Source organism: Lutra lutra, chromosome 9 (genome assembly GCF_902655055.1).
Source record: "Lutra lutra chromosome 9, mLutLut1.2, whole genome shotgun sequence".
NCBI lineage: Eukaryota > Metazoa > Chordata > Mammalia > Carnivora > Mustelidae > Lutra > Lutra lutra.
Window position 1 is genome coordinate 23178509 of NC_062286.1, and position 23945 is coordinate 23202453.

At 41.1% G+C, this 23945-nt stretch overlaps 1 protein-coding gene across 5 annotated transcripts in view; it reads left to right on the forward strand.

The window, feature by feature from the left end:
- CLIP4 (CAP-Gly domain containing linker protein family member 4) overlaps positions 1-23945 on the forward strand; it is a 68888-nt gene that overhangs the window by 20279 nt on the left and 24664 nt on the right. For all 5 annotated transcript variants that reach the window (XM_047745306.1, XM_047745307.1, XM_047745308.1 and 2 more), the window contains exons 7-13: positions 890-1126; positions 7461-7596; positions 11675-11815; positions 12700-12789; positions 14239-14382; positions 17574-17708; positions 21548-21671. In XM_047745306.1, the coding sequence (XP_047601262.1) occupies positions 890-1126; positions 7461-7596; positions 11675-11815; positions 12700-12789; positions 14239-14382; positions 17574-17708; positions 21548-21671 (1007 nt within the window). The remainder of the gene's footprint in view (positions 1-889; positions 1127-7460; positions 7597-11674; positions 11816-12699; positions 12790-14238; positions 14383-17573; positions 17709-21547; positions 21672-23945) is intronic.

The window sequence follows — 23945 nt, forward strand, 5'->3', positions numbered from 1 at the left end:
TATTGTAGCTTCTACTACAATATATACTCTCGGCATGGATTTTTATCTGTCTTATTCGTAAGCTTTTTCTTGACGTGAGAATCAAATGAGACAATTTAGATGATAGGATTTGGTTATAGAAACACCACGCAGATGTTAGTGGGCTTGTAACTGACCATTTTGTCTTGTTGGAGGATTAAACCCAAAGGAGGCAGTCTGTCCTTTATAGTGAGACCAGGCCTGTTTTCTTGATTATAGCCCACACTTTAGAAGTATGGATACTGTAGTTTCTATTCCTGAAATCTGAGTCCCTCCCTGCGTGGGCAGGGTGGGTCAGGTCAGACGGCTGAGGCAACAGAATCTTGGACCTGGTGTTGGGAGGCCAGTCAGTGCTATGACTTCTGTGTCTACACCTGCGTGGCCAGGGATGCCATCCACTCACGAGCTCCAGCATTCATGCTTCGAGCCGGGGCCGCCTTCCCCGACCAGCTGGCCTGCACGGAGCTTCCACATCTCCGTGGGCCCCAGGTGTCCCTCCCTGGCTGCGCTGTGTGCCTAGATGTCACCCTCCTGGTGTTCTCTTCTTCCCTTCTCGGAACTGCTGCTCTCTCTGCCACTTTTTAACCATTGGATGGACCATCTCTTTCACTCGTTTGTGTGTGGTTTGTCTCTCCCACCAGATGGCGTGCTCTCTGAGGACAGGGCTTTTTCTCCTCCCTGGGACGTCAGGAACATTTTGGACTGCCCCTGGCACGTTGTCAATGTTCAGTAAATAGTTTGATGACACAGTGAATGAGTTGAACTTAAGTTTTTTTTTTTTCACTTTAATTTTTTTTTTTAATAACTGTGTATGACCGTGTAGAGCTGTAAGTGATATGGAGCAAAAATGTTCTCTTCCCTGTATTTGCAGAATGACAAAGGACAGATCCCTGCTGACGTGGTTCCGGACCCAGTGGAAATGCCATTAGAGATGGCCGATGCCGCAGCGACTGCTAAAGAAATCAAGCAGATGCTGTTAGATGCGGCGCCCCTGTCGTGTGACATTTCAAAGCCCCTGCTTCCAAACTGTGACCGCGTCACTAGCAAGGCGATGCTCTCGTCCCTCGGTCTGAAGTTGGGGGATCGTGTCATTATCGCAGGACAGAAGGTACGGGAAGTAACCGCCATCTCCGCGGCTGTGTCCGAGGTCACAGTGTGGCCATACACTGTGGCCAGAGTTTTGAGTTTTTAGAAAAAGTGCAGAGTGCAAATAGAAACAGACTTAATGGCAACGGTGAAACTGAGGGGCAGGCTTACCCCCGGACGGAATACCGAAGGCCTCTCCGCTGGGTGGGACAGTGGGGTCCAGCAGGGCTGCTGAGTGCATTTGGAGGCCAAGCTGAGACTTTGCTGAGCCTGGAGGGCTTTCCTGCAGCCCCCCTGCTGCCCTCAGTGGGTTTTCCCACTACAACTACCTCGCAGGAAATGGAGCAAAGGAGACTCTTACCATCCATGGATATTTGGCCTTGAGATCCTATAGAGAAACCTTAGATGTTATTTTAATGTCATAATAAAAATGTATGTGGAAAAGAGGAAGAGGCCCCAGCCCCCAGCCTACTGAAGATGCTCCAGATGCCTCTTTTTCTCCAAAGTCTCAGTGTCCTTATGGTGCTGTCTTGTTGCCAGCCATTTCTCTTTTTTTTTAATACCTCATAGGGAAGGGCTGTTTCGTTTTCTTTAGCTTTAGGGTTAATAGGGTGCTGGGTATGGAGAAGGGACCAGGGAGTTCCTGTTTCCTAACTCAGTTATGTGTAAATATTTGGGTGGGCTTGTGGGGAGGGTGACATGAGTCTTGCAGAAAATACCCAAATCTGGAAGCTTGATTTACTGAGAAAATTGCTTGAGAAAGGAAGGTAAACTCCAGACAAATGATTGAGAGTGAAAGTTACCAGCTTCCAAAAGAATATATTCCTAGGACATTTGGACATTAGTTAGCTTTTTTTTTTTTTTTTTTTTTTAACTTGGGGTTAATATTCAGCCTCTTCAGAATTCCTGTCCTGTGTCTCAGAATGGATGTTTAGAAGAGTTATTCTGTTGTTTTCATTTTGGGTAATTTGAAGCTGCACAAAAATAAAAGCGTATAATGAGCGTGCTTGTCCCAGTCAGCTGGATTTAACCTGATCGTCGCACGGACAGTCTTGCTTCCGTCATGCTTTGTCTCACTCTGTTGCTTGCCTTGTCATCCTTTTAGGAATTTCTTTCAAAAAGCAGAAGTTTGAAATTTTGATGAAACCCATTTTATCAACTTTTTCTTATATGGATTGTGTGTTTAGCATAGCTAAGAAATTTTCTACAGTGTCATAGGACAGTAGAAGATACAGTACATAGATTTTCTCCCAGAAGTTCATAGTTTCAGGTTTTACATTTAGTTTTATATTCAATTTTGAGTTAACTTTTATACAGAATACTAGGTATAGATAGAGTTTCTCTCTCTTTTTTTGCATCTGATTACCTATTTGTTCCTGCACCATATTTTGAAAACACTGTTATTTGTCTCTTAAATCACCCTTTCCCCTTTGTCATCTGACCTCAGGTGTGTGGGTGTATTTCTGGATTTTATTCTACTCTGTGGATCTAATGATTACCTTTTCTTCAGTACTAGTCTGTCATGATTGCTGTAGCTTATGGTAAATCTTGCAATCACATGACGTCAGGCCTTCAAGGTTTGTTTTTTTTTGCTTTTGTTTTTTGTTTCTTTGTCTTTCCATATACATTGTAGAGTCAGTTTATGGATTTTAAATCAGAAAATCCTGCTGGGATTTTGAATGAAGTTGTATTGACATAGATTGGTTGAGGAGAACAGATATCTTGAAGATATGGAGTCTTTAAAACCCAAGCATAATCGAGGCTCCTGTGTGGCTCAGTTGGTTAGGTAGCTGACCCTTGATTTCAGCTTGGGTTATGATCTCAGGGTTAGGGTCATGGGATTGAGCCCAGTGTTGGGCTCTGTAATTAGCATGGAGTCTGCTTGAGATTCTCTCTTTTCCTCTCCTTCTTCCCCTCTCCCTGCTTGTGCTCACTCTCTTTCTCTAAAATAAATAAATAAAATAAAAAAGATCACAAGTTGCAATACATCTCTGTTTAGTAGGTTTTTTAATTGTTTCATCAGTTTTGTAGTTTTAAACATTTATCTATTTAAATTTCAGATAGTTAACATAGAGTGCAATACTGGTTTCTGAACTAGAATTCAGTGATTCATCATTACATACACCTAGTGCTCATCATAACACGTGCCCTCCTTAAAGCCCATCTAGCCCATCCCCATCCCTCTCTCTCCATCAACCCTCAGTTTGTTCTCTAGCATTAAGAATCTCTAATGACTTGTTTCCTTCTCTTTTTTTCTTTTCCCCCTTCCTATACGTTTATCTGTTTTCTTTCTTAAATTCCACATAAGAGTGAGATCATATAGTATTTGTTTTTCTCTAACTGACTTATTTCAGTTAGCACGATGCACTCTAGCTCCATCCACATCATTGCAAAGGACAAGATTTCATTTTTTAGGGCTCAGTTGTTTTCCACATCTTCTTTATTCATTCATCGGTTGATAGACATTCGGGCTCTCTCCATGGTTTGGCTCTTGTTAATAATGCTGCTGTAAACATTGGGGTGCATGTATCCCTTCAGATCAGTGTTTTTGTATCTTTAGGTAAATCCCTCGTAGTGCAATTGATGGATCGTAGGGTGTTTCTATTTTTAACCTTTTGAGGACCTTCCATACTGTTTTCCAGAGTGGCTGCATCAGTTTGCATTCCCACCAGCTGTGCAAGAGGGATCCCCTTTCTCCTCATGCTCATCAACACCTGTTGTTTTTGTATTGCTAATTTTAGCCATTCTGACAGGTGTGAGGTGGTATCTCATCATGGTTTTGATTTGTCTTTCCCTGATGATGAGTGATGTTGGGCCTCTTTTCATGTGTCCGTTAGTGATCTGGATGTCTTCTTTGGAAAAGTATCTATTCATGTCATCTGCTCATTTCTTAACTGGGTTATTTGTTTTTTTGGGGGGTTGAGTTTGATATATTCCTTATATATTTTGGATACTAGCCCTTTATCTGATATGTCACCTTTGCAAATATCTTCTCCCATTCTGCCTTTTAGTTTTGTTGATTGTTTTTTTTTTTTCTGTGCAGACAGAAGCTTTTATTCTTGATGAAGTCCCAATAGTTCATTTTTCCTTTTGTTTCCCTTGCTTGTTGTGATGTGTCTAGTAAGAAGTTGCTATAGCCGAGGGCAAAGATGTTTCTGCTTGTGTTCTCTGGAATCTTGATGGTTTCCTGTTTCATGTTAAGGTCTTTGATCCATTTTTAATTAATTTTTTTGTATGGTGTAAGAACGTGGTCTAGTTTCCTTCTTCTGCATGTGGCTGTCCAGTTTCTCCAAAATCATTTGTTGGAGAAACTGTCTTTTTTCCATTGGATATTCTTTCCTGCTTTGTTTAAAATTGGTTGACCATATAGTTGTGGGTTCATTTCTGGGCTCTCTATTCTTTTCCATTGACCTATGTGTCCTGTTTTTATGCCAGTACCATACTGTCTTGATGATTATAGCTTTGTAATGTAACTTGAAATCTGGAATTGTGATTCCTCCAGTTTTGCTTTTCTTTTTCAGAATTGCTTTTGGCTATTCGGGGTCTTTTGTGGTTCTATACAAATTTTAGGAGTGTTTGTTCCAGCTCTGTGAAAAATGCTGGTGGTAGTTTGGTAGAGATTGCATTAAATGTGTCGACTGCTTGAGGTAGTATAGACATTTTTTTTTTTAAGATTTTTATTTATTTATTTGACAGAGAGATAGAGAGCCCAAGTAAGCAGAGCAGCAGGTAGAGGGAGAGAGAGATGCAGGCTCTCTGCTGAGCAGGGAGCCCGATGCAGCACTCCATCCCAGGACCCTGGGTTAATGACCTGAGCCAAAGGCAGCAACTTAACCAACTGAGCCACCCAGGTGCCCCTAGACATTTTTTTAAATTTTTGTTTGCCAAAGAATTTATTTATTTATTTGAGAGAAAGGATGAGTGGGGTAAAGGGTGGAGAGAGAAGCAGGTTCCCCGTGGAGCTGGGAGTCTGATGTGGGACTCGATTCCAGGACCCTGGGATCATGACCTAAGCCAAAGGCAGACACTTAACTGACTGAGCCACCCAGGTGTCCCTAGTATAGACATTTTTAACAATATTTGTTCTTCTAATCCATGAACATGGAATGCTTTTCCATTTCTTTGTGTCCTTTTCAATTTCTTTCATAAGTATTCTATAGTTTTCAGAGTACAGATATTTTAATTCTTTAGTTAGATTTATTCCTAGGTATCTTATTGTTTTTGTGCAATTGCAAATGGGATCAATTCCTTGATTTCCTTTGCTGCTGCTTCATTGCTTGTGTATAAAAATGCAACAGATTTATGCACATTGATTTTGTATCCCGCAACTTTGCTGAATTCATGTATGCGTTCTAGCAGTTTTTTCGGTGGAGTCTTTTTTTTTTGGGTTTTCTACGTAGAATATCATGTCTGCAAATAATGAAAGTTTGACTTCTTTCTTGCCAATCGTATTTTAAGCATATCTTAGATATTGCTATGCTTTGTTATATTTATACCAAAGTTTTTCATGATCTTTGGTGCTATTGTAAATAGTGGTGTTTTGGAAATTTCATATAAAAATAGTTGATTTTTGTATATTGACCACATATCTTATAACCTTGCTAAATTTATTAATTCTCTTGGCTTTTTTGTTTGTGTGAGATATCATATGTAAATAATCATGTTGTCTGTGAGTAGAGACAGTTTTATTTCTTTCCAATATGTATGCCTTTCATTTGTTTTTCTTGCCTAATTTCATTGCCTAGGACCTCCAGTCTAATGATGAGTAGAAGTACTAAGAGTTGATAAACTTGTCCTGTTCCCACTATTAAGGAGAAAGCACTCAGCCTTTCATTGTTAAGTGTGATAATTGTTAGCTATAGATTTTGTGGGTATCTTAATTTATTAAGTTCTGGAAGTTCCTGTCTAATCCTGGTTTGCTGAGAATTTTTTAAAAAAATTATTATTATGAAAGGATGTTGAAATTTGTTGAAGACTTTCCTGCATATGTTGAGAGTTTCTTCCACCCTTTTAGTATGTGGATGATATAATAAATTATATTGATTAATTCTCAAGCATTGAATTAATCTTGCTTTCTCATGACAAACCTTACTTGGCCATGGTACTGGATTTGATTTGCTGTATGATGCTGGATTTGATTTTTCTATATATTGCTGGATTTAATTTGCTCTTATTTTGTTGAGGATCTTTGTGTCTGGTTTTGGTATCAAGGTAATGCTGAGAATGAGTTGAGAATTAGTCCTTCCACTTTTATATACTAGGTTTGTGTAGTGATGATTACTCTTCCTTTAAATTCTTTGGTAGAATCCACCAGTAGGTCCATAAGGTTCTGAAGGGTTTGTTTTTTGGAAGGTTTTTAACTATAATCCAGGTGTGAGCTTTGACAGTTTGTATCTTTCTAGGAGTTGGAACTTTTTATCTCATTTGTTAAATTTATAGGCACAGGGTCGTTCCAAGTATTTTCTTACCATGTTTTAAATGACTGAAGGAATGTCATGATGTCCTGTTTTCATTCATGATGTGTGCAGTTCATGTCTTCTCCCTCTTTTGTTTTCTTGGTCCCTAACTATAAGTTTATTAATCTTATCTTCCTTATGAAGAAGCAGCCTTTGTTTTCATTGATTTTCTCTATTTTTTCTGTTCTTAATTTCTTATCTTTTTTAAAAAGATTTTATTTATTTATGAGATTGAGAGAGTGAGAGAGAGCATGAGCTGGGGGTGGGGCAGAGGGAGAGTGAAGAAGCAGGCTCACTGCACAGCAGGGAGCCTGATGTGGAGCTTGATCCCAGGATCCTGGGATCATGACCTGAGCTGAATGCAGACACTTAACTGACTGAGCCACCCAGGTGCCCTGTAATTTCTTATCTTTACTGTTTCTCTCCTGCTTGCTTTGGGTCTTCACTTTCTAGTTTCTTAAAATGAAATTTTAGGTCATTGACTTGAGACCTTCTCTAATACAAGTGTTTCATGCTATAAATTTCCCTCTAAGCACTGCTTTTGCTGCATCCTATAAATTTTTGTATATTACGTTATCATTTTCACTCAATTTAAAATGTTTTTAAATTTCTCCGTGATTTTCTCTTTCACCATGGGTCATTTGGCAGTATATTTTTCAATTTCCAAATGTTTGGAGATTTTCTAAAATGAGTTGTTAGGTGCATACAGATTTAGGATTCTTTTTGGTGAATTGACTCTTATCATTATATAATACCTCTTTTTATCCCTGGTAATATTCCTCTTCTAAAGTCTACTTTGAGAGAATGGTTTTTAAAAACTTCCCTGGTACAGTTGCAAGAGTGGCACATTTAGAATTTCTAGTAATCCTCAAAATTTATTCTGATTTATGTTTTCTTTAGGTTGGAACATTAAGATTTTGTGGAACAACTGAATTTGCAAGTGGGCAGTGGGCTGGCATTGAGCTGGATGAACCAGAAGGGAAAAACAATGGAAGTGTTGGGAAAATCCAGTACTTTAAATGTGCCCCCAAATATGGTAAGGTAGATACTATCTAACTTAATGAGAATTAGTTTAAGATAATCAAATTTACTTTTATTTTTATAGTTTTTAAAAAAAGATTTTTATTTATTTATTTGGAGACAGAAAGCATGATCAGTGGGAGGGGCAGAGGGAGAGGGGAGAGAAAACCCCAAGCAGACTCTTCACAGAGCCTGGAGCCCAATGTGGAGTTTAATCTCATGACCCTGAGTTCATGATCTGAGCTGAAATCAAGAGCTGGATGCTTAACCAAGCTTAACCAACCTGGCCTCTTCAAACTAGCTTCTTTCCCTGTGTAATTTGCATTTAAGTTTTCTTCATGTCTTTTCATGGCTTGAAAGCTCATGTCTTTTTAGCACTGAATAATAGTCCAGTGTCTGGATGTACTACAATTTATTTACCCATTCATCTACTAAAGTATATCTTGGTTGCTTCTAAGTTTTAGCAATTATGAAAATTTTTATAATAAATTTTAATACTTGGCAATACCATTTTTATGTGTTTTAATTATTACCACAGTGAATGCATAAGTCAAATTGTATCATAAGGTTTATTAAAAACATTAGTTAAATCCTTCCCTGGCTTGCCCTTCCCTGACCCTGCGTCCTGTCCTTTTGAGGCAAGAACCATTTCAGTGTCTTTAGTTGTATCTTCTGATATTAATATTTATATTTGTAAATAATACAAGAATCTCTCTTGATTTTTCCAATTTTATTTTTATTCTTTTAAAGATTTTATTTTTTAAATAAAGGTTTTTTTTAAAAAATATTTATTTACTTGAGAGAGAGAGAGCATGTACAAGTGAGGAGGAGGGACAGAGGGAGAAGCAGAGCAGGGAGCCCAATGCAGGGTTCAATCCCAGGACCCTGGGATCACGACCTAAGCTGAAGATAGATGCTTAACAGACTAAGCCACCCAGGTGCCCCTAGAAGATTTTGTTTTTTAAGTAATCTCCATGCCTGACTTGGGGCTCGAACTCACAACCCAGAGATCAAGAGTCACATGCTCTACTGGCTGAGCCAGCCAGGCACCCCTGATTTTTCCAGTTTTTTTTTTTTTTTAAGATTTTATTTATTTATTTGACAGAGATCACAAGTAGGTGGAGAGGCAGGCAGAGAGACAGAGAAGAGGAAATAGGTTCCCTGCTGAGCAGAGAGCCCAATGAGGGGCTCGATTCCAGGACTCCGGGATCATGACCTGAGCCGAAGACAGAGGCTTTAACCCACTTAGCCACCCAGGCGCCCCTGGTTTTGCCAGTTTTAAACCTCTACTGTCTTCATACTATGAGGAGGAAGATTGGGCCCCTTCATTATTCTAAGTCATTTTTTTCTCTTAGTTTACCTCTTTGTTTTGGTGAAGCACATCCTCTAGTAGCTTTTTGACAAAGGGCTCATGGGAGATTAATTTTTTGAAGCCTTCCATTCCAAAAATATGTTTATTTCTACCCTCACACTTCATATGATAGTTTGATGGGATAAGGCATGTTAGGCTGGAACTCATATTCTCTTAGTATTTAGAAGGTGATGTTCTGACATGTGATGGAGTTTGGCAAACTTCCTGTAAAAGGCCAGAGGAAGTATTTTAGTCACCAAGAGCCACACAGTCTCTCACTCAGCGATTCAGCTGTCCTGTCGTAGTGAAGAAGCAGCTGTAGACTGTGTGTAAACACACCTGGGTGCCGTTGGGACTTGACGACAAGAGGTGGCGGGCAGGATGTGGCTTCTGGGCTCTTGGTTTGTCAGCTACTATCTTGAGTTCCCAGTGTTGCTGTGTAAAAGTTGCAAAATCTTTCTTCCGTGTTTGACTCCCCACCGCCCCTTAGCAGCTTTTAGTATTTTTCCCCCTTTTTTAAAATCATTTTCTTTTTTCTTCAGAGTTTATATTGTTTTTATTCCTTACTAATATTTTGGTGGAATTTTGGGAGGAGTTGTGGTAAAATGGGGGCCATGTTTATCTAGAAATGTGTTTTTCTTCTATTTAAAAATAATTCTTCCCTATGTGTTTATTTTAGTTAAGCTTTACGATTATATGTCAGGATCTGAGCAAAATTCCATCAGTACTTTGATGAGCACGAGTTACTAGGAACTTTAGCCCATATTCTGCATGCACTTTGTTCTTCAGGTGGAGCTAGTCATTGCTCTAAATTTAGTTTTGATCTTCCAAATGATTTATTTCATTAAAAAACAGGAAGAATGAGGGGCACCTGGGTGGCTCAGTGGTTAAGCCTCTGCCTTCAGCTCAGGTCATGATCTCAGGGTCCTGGGATCGAGCCCCGCATCGGGCTCTCTGCTCAGCAAGGAGCCTGCTTCCCCCTCTCTCTCTCTGCCTGCCTCTCTGACTACTTGTGATCTCTGTAAAATAAATAAATATTAAAAAAAAAAACAGGAAGAATGAGAACTTATTTTTTTTCTTTATTTTTTTAATTTAATTTTTAAAAATTTTTTATAAACATATAATATATTTTTATCCCCAGGGGTACAGGTCTCTGAATCGCCAGATTTACACACTTCACAGCACTCACCATAGCACATACCCTCCCCAATGTCCATAACCCCACCCCCTTCTCCCAACCTCCCTCCCCCCATCAACCCTCAGTTTGTTTTGTGAGATTAAGAGTCACTTATGGTTTGTATCCCTCCCAATCTCATCTTGTTTCATTTATTCTTCTCCTACCCCCTTAACCCCCCATGTTGCATCTCCACTTCCTCATATCAGGGAGATCATATGATAGTTGTCTTTCTCCGACTGACTTATTTCGCTAAGCATGATACCCTCTAGTTCCATCCACGTCGTTGCAAATGGCAAGATTTCATTTCTTTTGATGGCTGCACAGTATTCCATTGTGTATATATACTACATCTTCTTTATGCATTCATCTGTTGATGGACATCTAAATTCTTTCCATAGTTTGGCTATTGTAGACATTGCTGCTAGAAACATTCGGGTGCACGTGCCCCTTCGGATCACTACGAATGAGAACTTATATTAGGTGGGGTTTTATATGCTATAGAAATCTTTTAAAGCCATAGTACTAAATATTTACTTTATATAAATATTGAAGATATTATGTGGAATAATATTGTGGAATATTAATAATAATAATAATAATTGTGTGGAAATTTTCTACTAAGACCTTGAAAGAAAAACCATGTAACCTTCCACAGATTAAGGAAAAAAAATTCATTAAACAACATTATAATGCATTATGGCAAATTTGAAAGAGAATTCAAGAGTAATCTGACTATTCCCATAAATATGTTTTGGTTTTCAGTTTTTTACAGTATTTCTTACATCCACACATAAAACTTTGATATGATCATAATGTAATCAACTATATAATTTCATTTTTATTTTCTTGATAATTTTCATGCTTTTCTGTATTTTCAGTTTTTATGGTTTTATTTATTGATGGTGATGTTCATGGGTATAGTTCATTCATTCATCCTATTGCCACATACTTGTTTTCTCCTACTTATGAATGACATTGTGATGATGATATACTCAGGTATACAGTCTTTTCCTTCCATTTGGATTAATCTTTCATAATTAATTTCCAAAAGTGTAATAGGATCGTAGTAGTAGTAAACAAGAAATTGTTTTGGCTTTTGAAATCTATCTTTTCCTTATACCATACAAGCGTAATTTTGTAACTTTTACGCACATCTCTATTTCCTTATCATTTATTTCCACAAAGTGGCTTAGGTTAGAAATTTTTGTCTTCCAATAAGATCGTACAAATTTACAATTGCCAATAGCTTAATCAGAAATTACTATGATGGAAAACTATTAGGTTCACTCATTTCTCTTATCCCTGAATTTCACATAATACTTGATTATGCATCTTGTATGTGATTCTTAAATTGCTGTGTATGTGGTTCTTCTTGACAGCTAGATTGTAAGCTCTCTGAGGGCAAGTACTGCATCTCACTTTTTTTCCTGTCTTGTCTTACAGGACACCTGGTAGGCACTAAAAAAGAACTTAAAGATTTATGTTACCAAATGGTTGTACTTGCCCCTTTATTTGAAACGCTTCTCGTTGCTTCACACTAACTCAAGCTCTCCCTTATCCCCTTAGGTATTTTTGCACCGCTTTCAAAGATAAGTAAGGCAAAAGACCGAAGGAAGAATATAGCACACACTTCTTCTGGAAAAGCTGTGGCTCTCATCAGGTCCCAGAAAATTGATTTAACTCATGTAACGTCAAAAGTAAACACTGGTAGGTCAAACCAGAAGGTTAAATCTCTTCTTCAGGTTTTTTTTTTTTTTTTTTTAATTTCCCCTGTGGACTGCCTTATGCTTAGTGTGCTTTACAATTTTTTGTTAGATAATTCTGGAGCCTGAATTTAATAAAATCTGCATCTTACATGTTTTTAGACGTCAGTCATGGTTTATGATTTTGATTCCTGACAAGAGATTTTTACATTTGTTCCTTTCTTTCCTACCACCTGCATAACTTCTGTTTGGGACACTTGGGTGTGGTGATGGTGGGGTGGTCATTGTCAGAGCGCCAAGGGCAGAGAGTGTGGGCCTCTTCACTGTCTGACGTTCGCTTTCGTGTCGAGTGGCTACAACGGTTGGCAAACATTTTTACCCAGAATTCCCCAGGCAGAAAGTCTGCTGTAGCTGATCTGCAGACATGTAAGTGGAGTCTGTAAGTCGTGGCCAGGCCTGGTGCATGTGCTGTAGTCGTCCTCTGGCTGCGTGAGCTTCGCGCCGCCCGCTGGCCTTGTGCGGACACACTAATGAGTGCGCGAAGAGTCAAACAGCTAGGTAGCTGGGCTTTAACTGTTTTATAGTATTTAGAATTCCTTAGTGGATTGTTAAATAGGTCAAAAAGAGACCTTGGTGGTATTTGAGGAAATTGATTGAAGTTTTCAGGGGGGGCTAAGAATGCGTTCTCCTCCCCAACCCCCCACCGCCCCTTCATGTGATGAAATCTTGGACCGGCCCCTGCTGTCTGTGAATTTACTGTCCAGCATGTTTCCTGAAGTGGAGAAGATTTAGATAACGTGAGATGTCTTTACTTTAAACAGCAAGCACATTTGTATGTTTAATGTTGACGTTCTTTCTTACTCAAAGTGTCTTATTTCTATGTGCTAGGATTAATGACCTCAAAAAAAGAGAATGCTTCTGAATCAACACTGTCATTGCCTCCTGGGGAAGAGCCGAAACCTGTAACAGAGAAAGATGGTAAAATAATTTTATAATGTCCATTCTAAAAATTTAATTTACTGATGGGACTTTAAAATGACAGGGTGCCTGGGTGGCTCAGCGGGTTAAGCCGCTGCCTTCGGCTCAGGTCATGATCTCAGGGTCCTGGGATCGAGTCCCGCATCGGGCTCTCTGCTCAGCGGGGAGCCTGCTTCCCTCTCTCTCTCTGCCTGCCTCTCTGCCTACTTCTGAACTCTCTCTGTCAAATAAATAAATTAAATCTTTAAAATGACATAGTGATAAAGCTTATATGGGGGCTAAGTTTTAACATTTTTGAGAGAAAAATCATTGCAGTAAAAAATTACCCTCGGAAATACATGAAGCAGCTCATCGAAAAGTGTATATACATGGTTTTGGTATAAAATGCTGTGTTGTGCCTCTGTGTACGCTTAATAGAGAGCTACCAGGTTAAATTAAATGGGAGACTAAAAGGAAACTCCAAGTATAGACGGTTTGATAAAAATGTTTAAAATTGTCTTCGGCTGTCAAATCACTGGGTGACTAGAGCATGAACAGCACATTCAGGAGTATTCCTGCTTGCCTTCAGGTTAACTCAAAACATTTTAATACTACCCTTTTTTATCTTAAAACAAATTAATAGACTTTTTAAGTGTAAATAAGATTGGATTCTACTAAGCCATCTAGACTGGGAGGTGAGAGAAACTTTTTTTTTTTTAAAGATTTTATTTATTTATTTGATAGAGAGAGATCACAAGCAGGCAGAGAGGCAGGCAGAGAGAGAGAGGAGGAAGCAGGCTCCCCGCTGAGCAGAGAGCCCGACGCGGGGCTCGATCCCAGGACCCTGAGATCATGACCTGAGCCGAAGGCAGCGGCTTAACCCACTGAGCCACCCAGGCGCCCCGAGAGAAACTTTTTTTTAAAAGACTTTATTTATTTATTTGACAGAGATCACAGGTAGGCAGAGAGGCAGGCAGGGGTGGGGGAGGAAGCAGGCTCCCTGCAGAGCAGAGAGCCCGATGCAGGGCTTGATCCCAGGACCCTGAGATCATGACCTGAGCCGAAGGCAGAGGCTTAACCCACGGATCTGTCCAGGCACCCTGTGAGAAAGACTTTCTAAGTGTAAATAAGATTGGATTCTACTAAGCCATCTAGAGTGGGAGGTGAGAGAGAGCGTGGGAAGCAAAGGAGGTAGTCGATTTCAGTGAACCCGGATGTGACAGGTGCTCTCCTGTGAGAGTGTCCTCGTGCAGCGGGAATCCTCACGGTATAATTGCTTGAGTGGTAAAGTCTTGTCTGCATGAACTGCAGGACAGTTGGATGAAACCAGGCATTTAATTCAACACTAGACAATCCACAGCTGAGAAAGCTAAATGGAGGGTTTCAGAGGGATTTACCTGGAAAGTCATCTTGTTGGTTCACTTCTTATGGTCCGCACTGCGATGCGTTCCTCTCCTTCACCGGTTTTAGGTACCCTGCTTGGCTCCATCAGCAGCTCCTCCTCCACCTCGTCTTTGGAACACAAACCGAGCTACCCCAAGAAACTGAATGCACGTGGCAATAACAAGAAGACAATGAGCAAAAGCCCGTCTGTCTCCTCTAGAGCCAGTGCTGGTATCTATGGCTTTTTCAACCAGGCTTTCTTGATGTTTTTTATCTTGGTTTGTTTGTAAGTAGATTTGCTCTTTTTAAATGTGTAGAAGGAAACTTTTACTTCAGTCAGATTGAACTACTTGTCCTCTTCTGTCTTTCCCATGCCCCTCCCCCCTTGTGAGCGTCCTCGGTCTCCCTGCCTTCCTCCCCGTGCTCCCGCCGTGTTCCTTGTCTGCACTCCCTTTTTCCCTTCCACATGCATGTAACGCCTCTGACCCTTTAAGGTTCATTTTAGAACTTTACGATAGATCCTCAGATACGTGGAAACCATATGGTTATTAACTTTCTCATCTGTTTTCTAATCTAGATGTAATAATAACTAACGTGTATTGTATACTTACTATTTCAGGTTCTATTCTAAGTACTTTACATACCTTATGTCACTTAATTCTCAAACCCATGGGTAGGTACCCTTATTCTCATCCTCACTGTATGAATGAGGGACCCAAGGCTTAGGGAGGTAAGTCACTGGTGCCTGACGGCAGTTTCTAAGGGGCACACCTGGACTCTAGCCTGCGGTCGGTCTGCTGCTTCCTTGGCTGCTGTTCTGGTTTGCCTCCGTCCCAGGGACCTTCTGCTCTTCCTCCGGCTCCTGGGTCTCCAGACCGTCACGGCCAGCCCGTAGAGAGCTGAACTGTGGGCACAAGCACAGTGTAAGGCCTCTCCTCCCATGCGGCGGCCACACTGTTGTCCTGGCTCCAAGGGAGCCTCCGGCCGGGGTCCTTCACGTTGCTGCTCCCCGTGGGACCTTACCTGAGTTCACATTCAGCTGGGCGTGGGAGCTTGCATCCCACTGCATTCTGTTGCTTACACCTTGAATACCAGCTTTCCCACGCACTTTTGTGTCATCTTCATATTGAAGTTCAAGTCCTCGTTTAACACTGGGCAGGAGAGGGTCAGTGGCTCTCCTGACTTGTTGACGATGGTGACCCGTTGGGATGTGGTGAGCCCTGCCGTAACCTTGCTCACTCCACCTTTCTCCAGTTATGCATAAGGACGTAGAAATTGCTTCATAGCAGACTCCTTGCCGGAGTCGACACATAGGCAACACCCTGCCCCTCACTTACTTGGCTACACAGCAAACTTGTCTGGAGAGGAAATGAAACCATTTTGGCCTAAATTGTTCTCAGTGAACCTCATAATAATGACCAGATTCTTGTTCACATACTTTTAACCAAAGTTGTACTGAAGCAATATTCTGTTATAGAAAATGTTCATGACAGGATTTTTTTTCTCTTTAAAATACTGTATGGTGACGGGGAGGAGCCCTCAGTGGCAGCATCGAAGTGATCAACCTTACAGGTTGGGACTCTGAAAGCGGAGAACCCAGAAGTTTTACCTGAAATTGTTTATTTGGAACCTGTAATTTCAGAGTAGGCCTCCTTCCCCTGCGAGCAGTTTCTGTCTAGCCTCCCGAGGAACAGAGACCCCGAGACAGGGATGTAGCACTCCCACTTGTCCTCACTGTAGTCACACTGCAAGGCCCTCCTTCACCTGGAATTTGGGCTTTTGACGTTTACTTGATTTTTAAAATGTACATGTGGCTATGGAAGTACCTGTTTTACTTTTTATAAGAAGTAAGTCTAGTGTTCCTACATATTTTTTTCTCTTTTTATAAATTTAAGCATGATGTAGGCTTAGATAGTAGTGGATGAAGAGACTTGTCAGTTAAAATGATCAAGAAGACCTTTTAGAAGGGGAGGGAGCAAGAACAGGAGATCCGTGAGAGGAAGTCCCATGATCAGGACCTCAGAGACGCTTCCCTTGCACACTTTTCTAGAGTGAGTAGATACTCCGCTTTCTCCATACATTTGCATCTGAGAGGTGCAGACGTACTGGGAAGTGAGGCTAAGGAGGGGTAGAAAGATGAGATTCAGGGAGTGGTGGAGGTGAGGGAGGGTGTCTGTGTTCGCAGCATTGTTGTACCCCGTGGTTGAAGGTGCTGTCTTAGCCTGGGGACCCGCCTGAGGACTTGTGCTCATAGGGCCTGGGCTCTAATCGGGCTGTGCCATCGACTGCCTGTGAACACCATGTTTTAGTTAATTCCTGGGTTTGTGTCTTACCTGTAGTTATAATTCCATGGAAGGCACTTTGTGAAATGCGTTGGAAATATTAGTTATTATGAGGACCTAGGACTTTTTAGTATAGCACTTTATCCACACCTGCCCTCTCTCTGGGTTTGTGTTCCTCATTTGTTGCCATGGCGTTAGTCTCTCTCCCGTTGGCGATGTGACTTACCCTCTGTCCCCTGCCTTCACAGAGGCTTCTGTAGGCCCTCTCCGGGGCCTACAGCTCAAGTCAGTTTATGGACTGGTGGGAAAAGCCTCAAGGGCCCACTTTTTCTCTGTTATAATTGAACAGCTTTCCAGACAGTAATTCTCTAGGACCTCTGACGTTTAATAGTGGGCATTTCAGGGATTAGGTTTCAATCAAGGTGAGGGGGAGTGGTTTGATTCCTAATAGGGAAATCAGTTTGAGCTAAGTGGAGACTTACGACACTTTTCAGGTTCAGATCACATTCCTGTATGTGTAATTCACACCGAGTCCCAGTGAACGACTCTGATTCTAGCATTTTAGCAGAACAGGGATACAATACAGCCCACGGGCCGAATCCAACCTGCCACATATTTCTACAAAGTTTTACTGGAACATACCATGCCTGCCTTGTCTAGGCGCGCTTTCCTGCTGGGGTAGCAGAGCCGAATACTTCCGATAGACACGGCATGGCCCGCACTGCCTCACATCCTCGCTCCCTGGCCCTTTACAGAAAAGGAGCATTGGCCTCTGTTCTAGCAGCGCGCCCCGGGAAATCTGGTTTAATTAATTAATTAATTAATTAATTAATTAATTAAATTAATGCTTTACCAGCAACCGTGTGTGTCGGGTGCTCGTGGCGGTAATTTTTTCAGGAAACCCCTCCCAAGTTCTTTGAATGTCTTGATCCCCCACGTGAGAACCGCAGCCGTGGGGGGCGTACATCAGGAAAGGGTCACACACTGAAATCTCTCGATAGCTAGACTAGTGAGAGCATGTGGTGACTTTTCGGCTAATATGCTTTTTGAGGTTGGTTTTTTTTTTTTTTTCCTTCCCCTTCGCTTTTTTCCCTTCTCTTTCCTGCGCCCCACCCCTTCCCCCACCCACCCACTAAACAGGGTTGAGTTCCTCAGGAGCCTGTGTCGCAAATAACAGCCGCTGTGCAGGAGAGCCCCACCTCGGAGACCGAGTGCTGGTGGTGGGCCAGAGAGTCGGCACCGTCAAGTTCTTCGGGACAACGAACTTCGCTCCAGGTAACCCGTCTCTGTGTGCTCAGCTCAGTTTGAGCCCTTCAGAATACAAAAGGCTTAAAATTGTAAATGTGGGTAGTTCCTGATGACCAGGTCTCGGGGCGTTGGTTAGCTGCCGCGCCGGAGAAGCCCTACAGCGGCAGAAGCTCCGACCGGACTTGGGCTACCTTTCGTCCTCGAGGTCTCCTTGTCAGCTGTCTTCTAAGTTGTCTCATGTTAAAGTTCGTTGTTGTTCTCCAGCTTCACTCACACCGATTGCCAAGAGTGCTCAGTAACAGAGAAAACATCAGGATAGATTTTTGCTAAGGATATTCCTTTTTTTTTTAATTCCAAATTTTTATTTAAATTCTGGTTGACATACGCAGTAAAATTGGTTTCGGATGTAGAATTCAGTGATTCCTCCCTTACATGTGACAGCCAGTACTCATCACTAGTGCCCTCCTTTAGTTCCCCTCATCTGTCTAGCCCGTCCTCCAGCATCCCCCAGTTTGTTCTCGATAGTTAGGAGTCTCTTATGGTTTGCTTCCCCCCTCCCTTTTTATTTTCCTTCCCTTCCCCTATATTCATCTGTTTTGTTTCTTAAATTCCACACGTGAGTGAAATCATGTGATATTTGTCTTTCCCTGCCGGACTTATTTCACTTAGCGTAATACACTCTTGTTCCATCCACGTTGTGGCAAATGGCAAGATTTCATTCTTTTTGATGGCTGAGTAATATTCCAGGGGGTTTATAACACCTTCTTTAACCATTCATCAGCTGATAGACACTTGGACTCTTTCCATAATTTGACTATTATTGATAATGCTGCTATAAGCATTGGGGTGCGTGTGCCCCTTGGAATCAGTATTTTTGTATCCTTTGGGTAAGTAGATATTCTTAAAATGAGTTCACAGGGGGCACCGGGGTGGCTCTGTGGGTTAAAGCCTCTGCCTTCAGCTCAGGTCATGATCTCAGGGTCCTGGGATCGAGCCCCACATCTGGCTCTCTGCTCGGCGGGGAGCCTGCTTCCTCCTTTCTCTCTCTCTCTCTGCCTGCCTCTCTGCCTGCTTGTTATCTCTGTCAAATAAATAAATAAAATCTTTAAAAAAAAAAAGAAAAAAAATGAGTTCACAGGATATAGCCTTTATCTGAGTGGCTTAGAGAGAGAGAAGAAGTCAACACACCAGTTCGAGGGAAAAAGAAAAAGCTTCTGTGCACCCTGGGACCTTAAAAATACATGTTTGTGTATTTACATATTCATTCCAATCTAGACTTAATATTGTGTTTCCAAAAGTAAAGATCAGCTTTCTTTGCATTTTCAGTGATTTTAATTTTAAATATAGAAGCCCGTTGAATGAAACCATGTTTGTGTATTTTGAATGGCAATATGCTATTTTGACACATGGTGGCATTGCAGGATTTTAGGAAAAGGTTACCCAGAACATCGATTTTAAATTTGTAGCATTCTGTCAAGAACTGTGAAGGATATGAGATTTTACCCTACGTTGTAAGCTGACAAGTTAGATTGCCACCGTTTCATAGATGCTGATGGAAGATGTTAGGCTCCCAATTCAGAGACAGGACTTCCACGGTCCCAGCAGGGGCAGAAGCAGAGGGTCAGCATTTTCTTGCACTCGCTCCCTGAGCCCCAGTTCCCGGGGTGGCGGTGGGGGGTGACACGGGCACACCCTGTGTTTTATGCTACAGGAGAAGAGCCCTGAGTTTCAGCAATCTGAACCTTTATACTAGACAACACGCATGCCTGTATTTTGTGTGGGGCCTGCTGTCCGCACTCTGTCTCTGTCCTCCAAGGCTGTCCTCTTTGCAGACATCCATGAAAAGACAACGCCTCTGTTCGTAAAGCATGCAGAAACATGAGCGAGTGGTGGAGGATTGTCTCCCAGCACAGTCTTGTTTCATTATCCCACTTATAATTGCAGTCCACCTAATTGATTTGAGATGGGCTGTGTGTTGTATAGTTCATGTCTCTCACAGGTCTCCAGGTAATAATTGAGGTGAGTTAGGATGGTCTTAATATAATTCTCAAATAAAAACTCAGGAATCCCCAAGGTAGGGTATTTTTCACAATGTCCATGTCTTTTGAGTTCCTTTTCTCTATATTAAACAAGGTTAGAATGGTTTGGTTCACTGGATACAGTTCTTTATTTTAGGTTGACTTTTAATTTTTAAATTCCTTTGGTTAAGCATTTAGAAATTTGGGTAGTCAGTCATAAGCAAATGTAAAGTTGGAAACTTTTCTGTTAAAGTCATTCAGTTCCTTTAGAAAGTAGTAGCATCTATGTCTTATGGCACCAAAATTTAGATCAGTCAGTTCTAGAGAACAGTCCTAATTAATGGAAGCTCTTTAGATTATAAGATCTAGACCTAAAAAAGGTCATCTTTAGCATCTTTAGCCTTTTTATTAGAAAAAAATTACCATTTAAATGGGAAACAATATATGCCACTACCAGACAAGGTATAGTCACAATTGTTAACACTTGTCATACTGTCTTTCTGTGACATGTTACACTTTTTCAAGAGTCATATGGTAAACATGTTGCTATTGTATGGTATGCTGTAACATTGAGGGTTGGAACTGTGTCACTCCGAAATAAAAATGACAACCAGACAACCTTGGTTAGTGACATTCAGAAATGTGATGACCTATTTCCAGAGCATTTGTATGGCTAAGAAGTAAATTTGTTGACTCTGTACTTGTACACTGCTTAAATATAGGAGACTGTGGTCATGCATTAGTCTTTTCAGTACAAAAGTATCGAAAAATGGGCTCAAGTGTCATCTTTTTTGAACATACAAGGAATAGACTGAAGAACTTCAAGGTTGCCATTTTTGAGGCTGTACAGACTCTTTGAATTAGCAATATGAAAGGAACAATATTTTTGTATTTTGGAATTTAGGATTTACAGTAAGTTTCTCAATATCTGTATTCTTAGTTTTTATTTGATACTGATTGTAAGAGACCAGATCCAATTACTACTGTATTCTACTTTTAAATAAAAATGAACAGATCAGTAGAGACTTTTAACTGGTCTTGAGGTTCCCTCCATTTGAGGATCCTTCTTCCAGAAGTTACTATGTATATATTCAGACTAGGAGTATGTGTCCGTTTACCTAATTCTCACCACATTAAAAGCAGCCTCACTGCTGTAGTTTTGGCCCTCTAGAAACGGGGCCAAAGTTTCCTCAGAGTGGGCCCTTTTACATACTTAAAATAAGCCTTTTAGAAAATTCTTCCTACTAGCTAATCTAAATCTTTTCTCTAAGGTTAAGTATTATGATTTTTCTCTTCATCCTGTGTGGGGAAACAAAAAGAGAAAAAGAAGAGTCACCATGAAGCCTAATCATATTTTCCAAATTATTTTTGTCCTTCCTCAATTATCCAAGAACTGTTTGTGATGTTGGAGGGTTGGGAGAACGAGAGGAAGAGATTGCACATGAACATTATGATTCATACAGCTCAGCAGTGTGTTGTACGGCTCTCACTGAAACAAGTCGTATCATTGAGTCAAGGGCAGGTTTTTTTTTGTTGTTGTTCCTTATGACTTGTAGATATACTGTGGTCATAACACTACTTGCATAATAGCTAATCTATGCCAAATTTATGTATTTTATCTCTCTCCTTTAATGTACAACTCTGTAATTGTGCTTGTAAAATGTTTTTCCTGTTCATTTTTTCCAATTTTCAAATTTTATCATTTGAAAGCTCAATGATCATGATGCTCTTCCATCACTTTGGTCATTTTGTGAAAATGTTAAGCCATTCGGGCGTTGGGTTTGTCTAATAGCATAACCATTTTGGGTAAAATGCAGAGGCTTTTAAAATCCAATATTCTTGTTCTAGGATATTGGTACGGTATAGAGCTTGAGAAACCCCATGGCAAGAATGATGGTTCAGTTGGAGGCGTGCAGTACTTTAGTTGTTCTCCAAGATACGGAATATTTGCTCCCCCATCCAGGGTGCAAAGGTGAGAAAAAGGAAATTTATGTTTTTCCACAAGGCCTTTTTGTAATTTGCAATGGTTTATAGTTAAGACTTCCTCCTTTCACATTAAAGACATGCACTGACTACAGCTCGGGTCTTCGTTCAAGGGGTTAACCAACCACCTTCTTCAGAGAGAAGGCTCATGGAAAGCTAAATTCGCTTTGCTGAGGATTTGCAATTTTAAAACCCTCCTTTATTCCTCATTTGCAAACCCTATGAGTATGTGTAGGCTATTAGAAGTGGCGTTTGCTGTGAAGAACAGTGAGAGCAGTGAGCTTAATCTGTCATGCAAACAAAAGTAAAAATGCTCTCTGATTGCTTCAGTCATATCCTAACTACATTAAATTTCCTGCCAGCAGGCGCCCCATTCATTCTCCTCCAACCCTAATGGAACCAAAATGGCTTTTTCCTCTGATTTCTTTAGTTTTCAAAAATAGAATAGGCAGTAGATCTTTGGGGGAAGTGAAGCTTTAAGGGTTTATATATAATGTACCTCCTTGGTGTTGCTCCTTAAGATGCTACACTTCGGTACCAGCTCGCCCTGGCTCTAAAAAAACAAGTTGAGCAGAAACAAGTCCCTGTGGAATTCCAGGTACCATTTCATGAAATGACTTATGTGCTGAAGAAGTTGGCTTGGTGTGCTCTTCAGCGGAGGGGAAACGGGACGCTAATCTTTCCATGGGAAAGAATGTACATGGTGGGATCCCATTCATGAGAACGGATCTGCCGTCACATCCCGGAGCCCCGTCTAGTTCCCTTCTAGCTGGGCTATAGGACTGCCTCTGGGCAGATTTTAGAGTTTTTAGACCTATCTTCCACCTCACTTTGTTTTTCTTATAATTTCATGTGATTTTTATTATATTAATTTTCTCCTCCTTTGATGTACTTTTTCAAACCCTCATTATTTATGACAGTATAGTATTGAACATAGGTAATGCTTTGCAGTGTATGAAGTATCTTCAGTTCAGTGTTGTTTCATTTGATCCTCATAAGTATTGGGTCAGGTAAGCTGGAAAAGAACAATAACGAGGGGTGCGTGGGTGACTCAGTTGGTTGAGCAAGTGCCTTTGGCTCAGGTCATGATCCTGGAGTCCCAGGATTGAGTCCCTCAACGGGCTCCCAGCTCGGCAGGGAGTCTGCTTCTCCCTTTGACTTCTCCCCTCTCATGTTCTCTCTCACTCTCAAATAAATAAAATAAAATAAATCTTTAAAGAAGAAAAGAACAATAATGATGACAAACATTTATTGAGCATTTAGTAAAGGGTCGGCTCTGTACAGTCTACTTTAGATGTATACTTCGTTAATCCTCCTCAAACCCAGTGAGTTGTAAAGTGTTCTAATGGTTCCATTTCACCAGTAAAGAAAAATTTCAAGAGATAGAGTGACTTAGCTGAAGCCATATAGTTAGCGTAGGGGAGCCAAAAATTTTCCTCTACCCTCTTAGGGTCAGTAGTTGCTGAGGGGGTTTGGGAGTGCTGTTTGTGAACTAAATTGACAACAGATAGATGAGCAGGAGGAAAGGCATACAAATTTATTACATTTGAATTCATATGCACCTGGGTGTCACAGAATGACGTCAATACCCATATAGGTGGTGAGATTGGAGTTTTTATAGACCATCTTACTAGGAGAAGGGGAGGGAGAAAAGGGCCACTTGTGGGAGGGCCTGTGGTTTTTAGGAAAGATAACTGGATGGGAGGTAAGATCGTCTGTGACAGTGTCTGTCTGGGTCTATGACAAGAGTCCGTCTTCCCTGCCTGATGCAACTGCTGGGGAGGGGCTATAGGACAAAAGAGCTCTTTTTGGGGGGCACCTGTTTTAGGCAGATAAGGAGAGTTCAGAGAAAGCCTCTCCCTGCATTTGTTGGTTCTCAAGTGTCTTTAGCTCAAACTAATCCGTATGCCAGGGTGGCATGTTCTGGAGTGACATATTTTGGTCTGTCTTACACTACTTAACGATGGTCCTGGACTCAGCCCAGGTTTGTTATTTTGTTGTGTTTCCCAAGCCCTTGCTTTTAGACAGTTTGCTATTTTGTGGTAGGCATTTAATAAATAAGGATAAAGGTAGTAGCCAACGCACCGCACTTGCGTGTAGCCGCACAGCTACGAGCGCCGCAGTACTGTTCCCTTGGAAGCTCCCTCTGGGTCAGGTCCTGTTTCACAGGTGGGGAAAGTAAGGCAGAGGGAAGTTAAGTGAGTTGTGCAGGGGTGCACAGCTCCCAAGTGGGGATTTGAACCCAGGTAGTAGAGTGTATGTT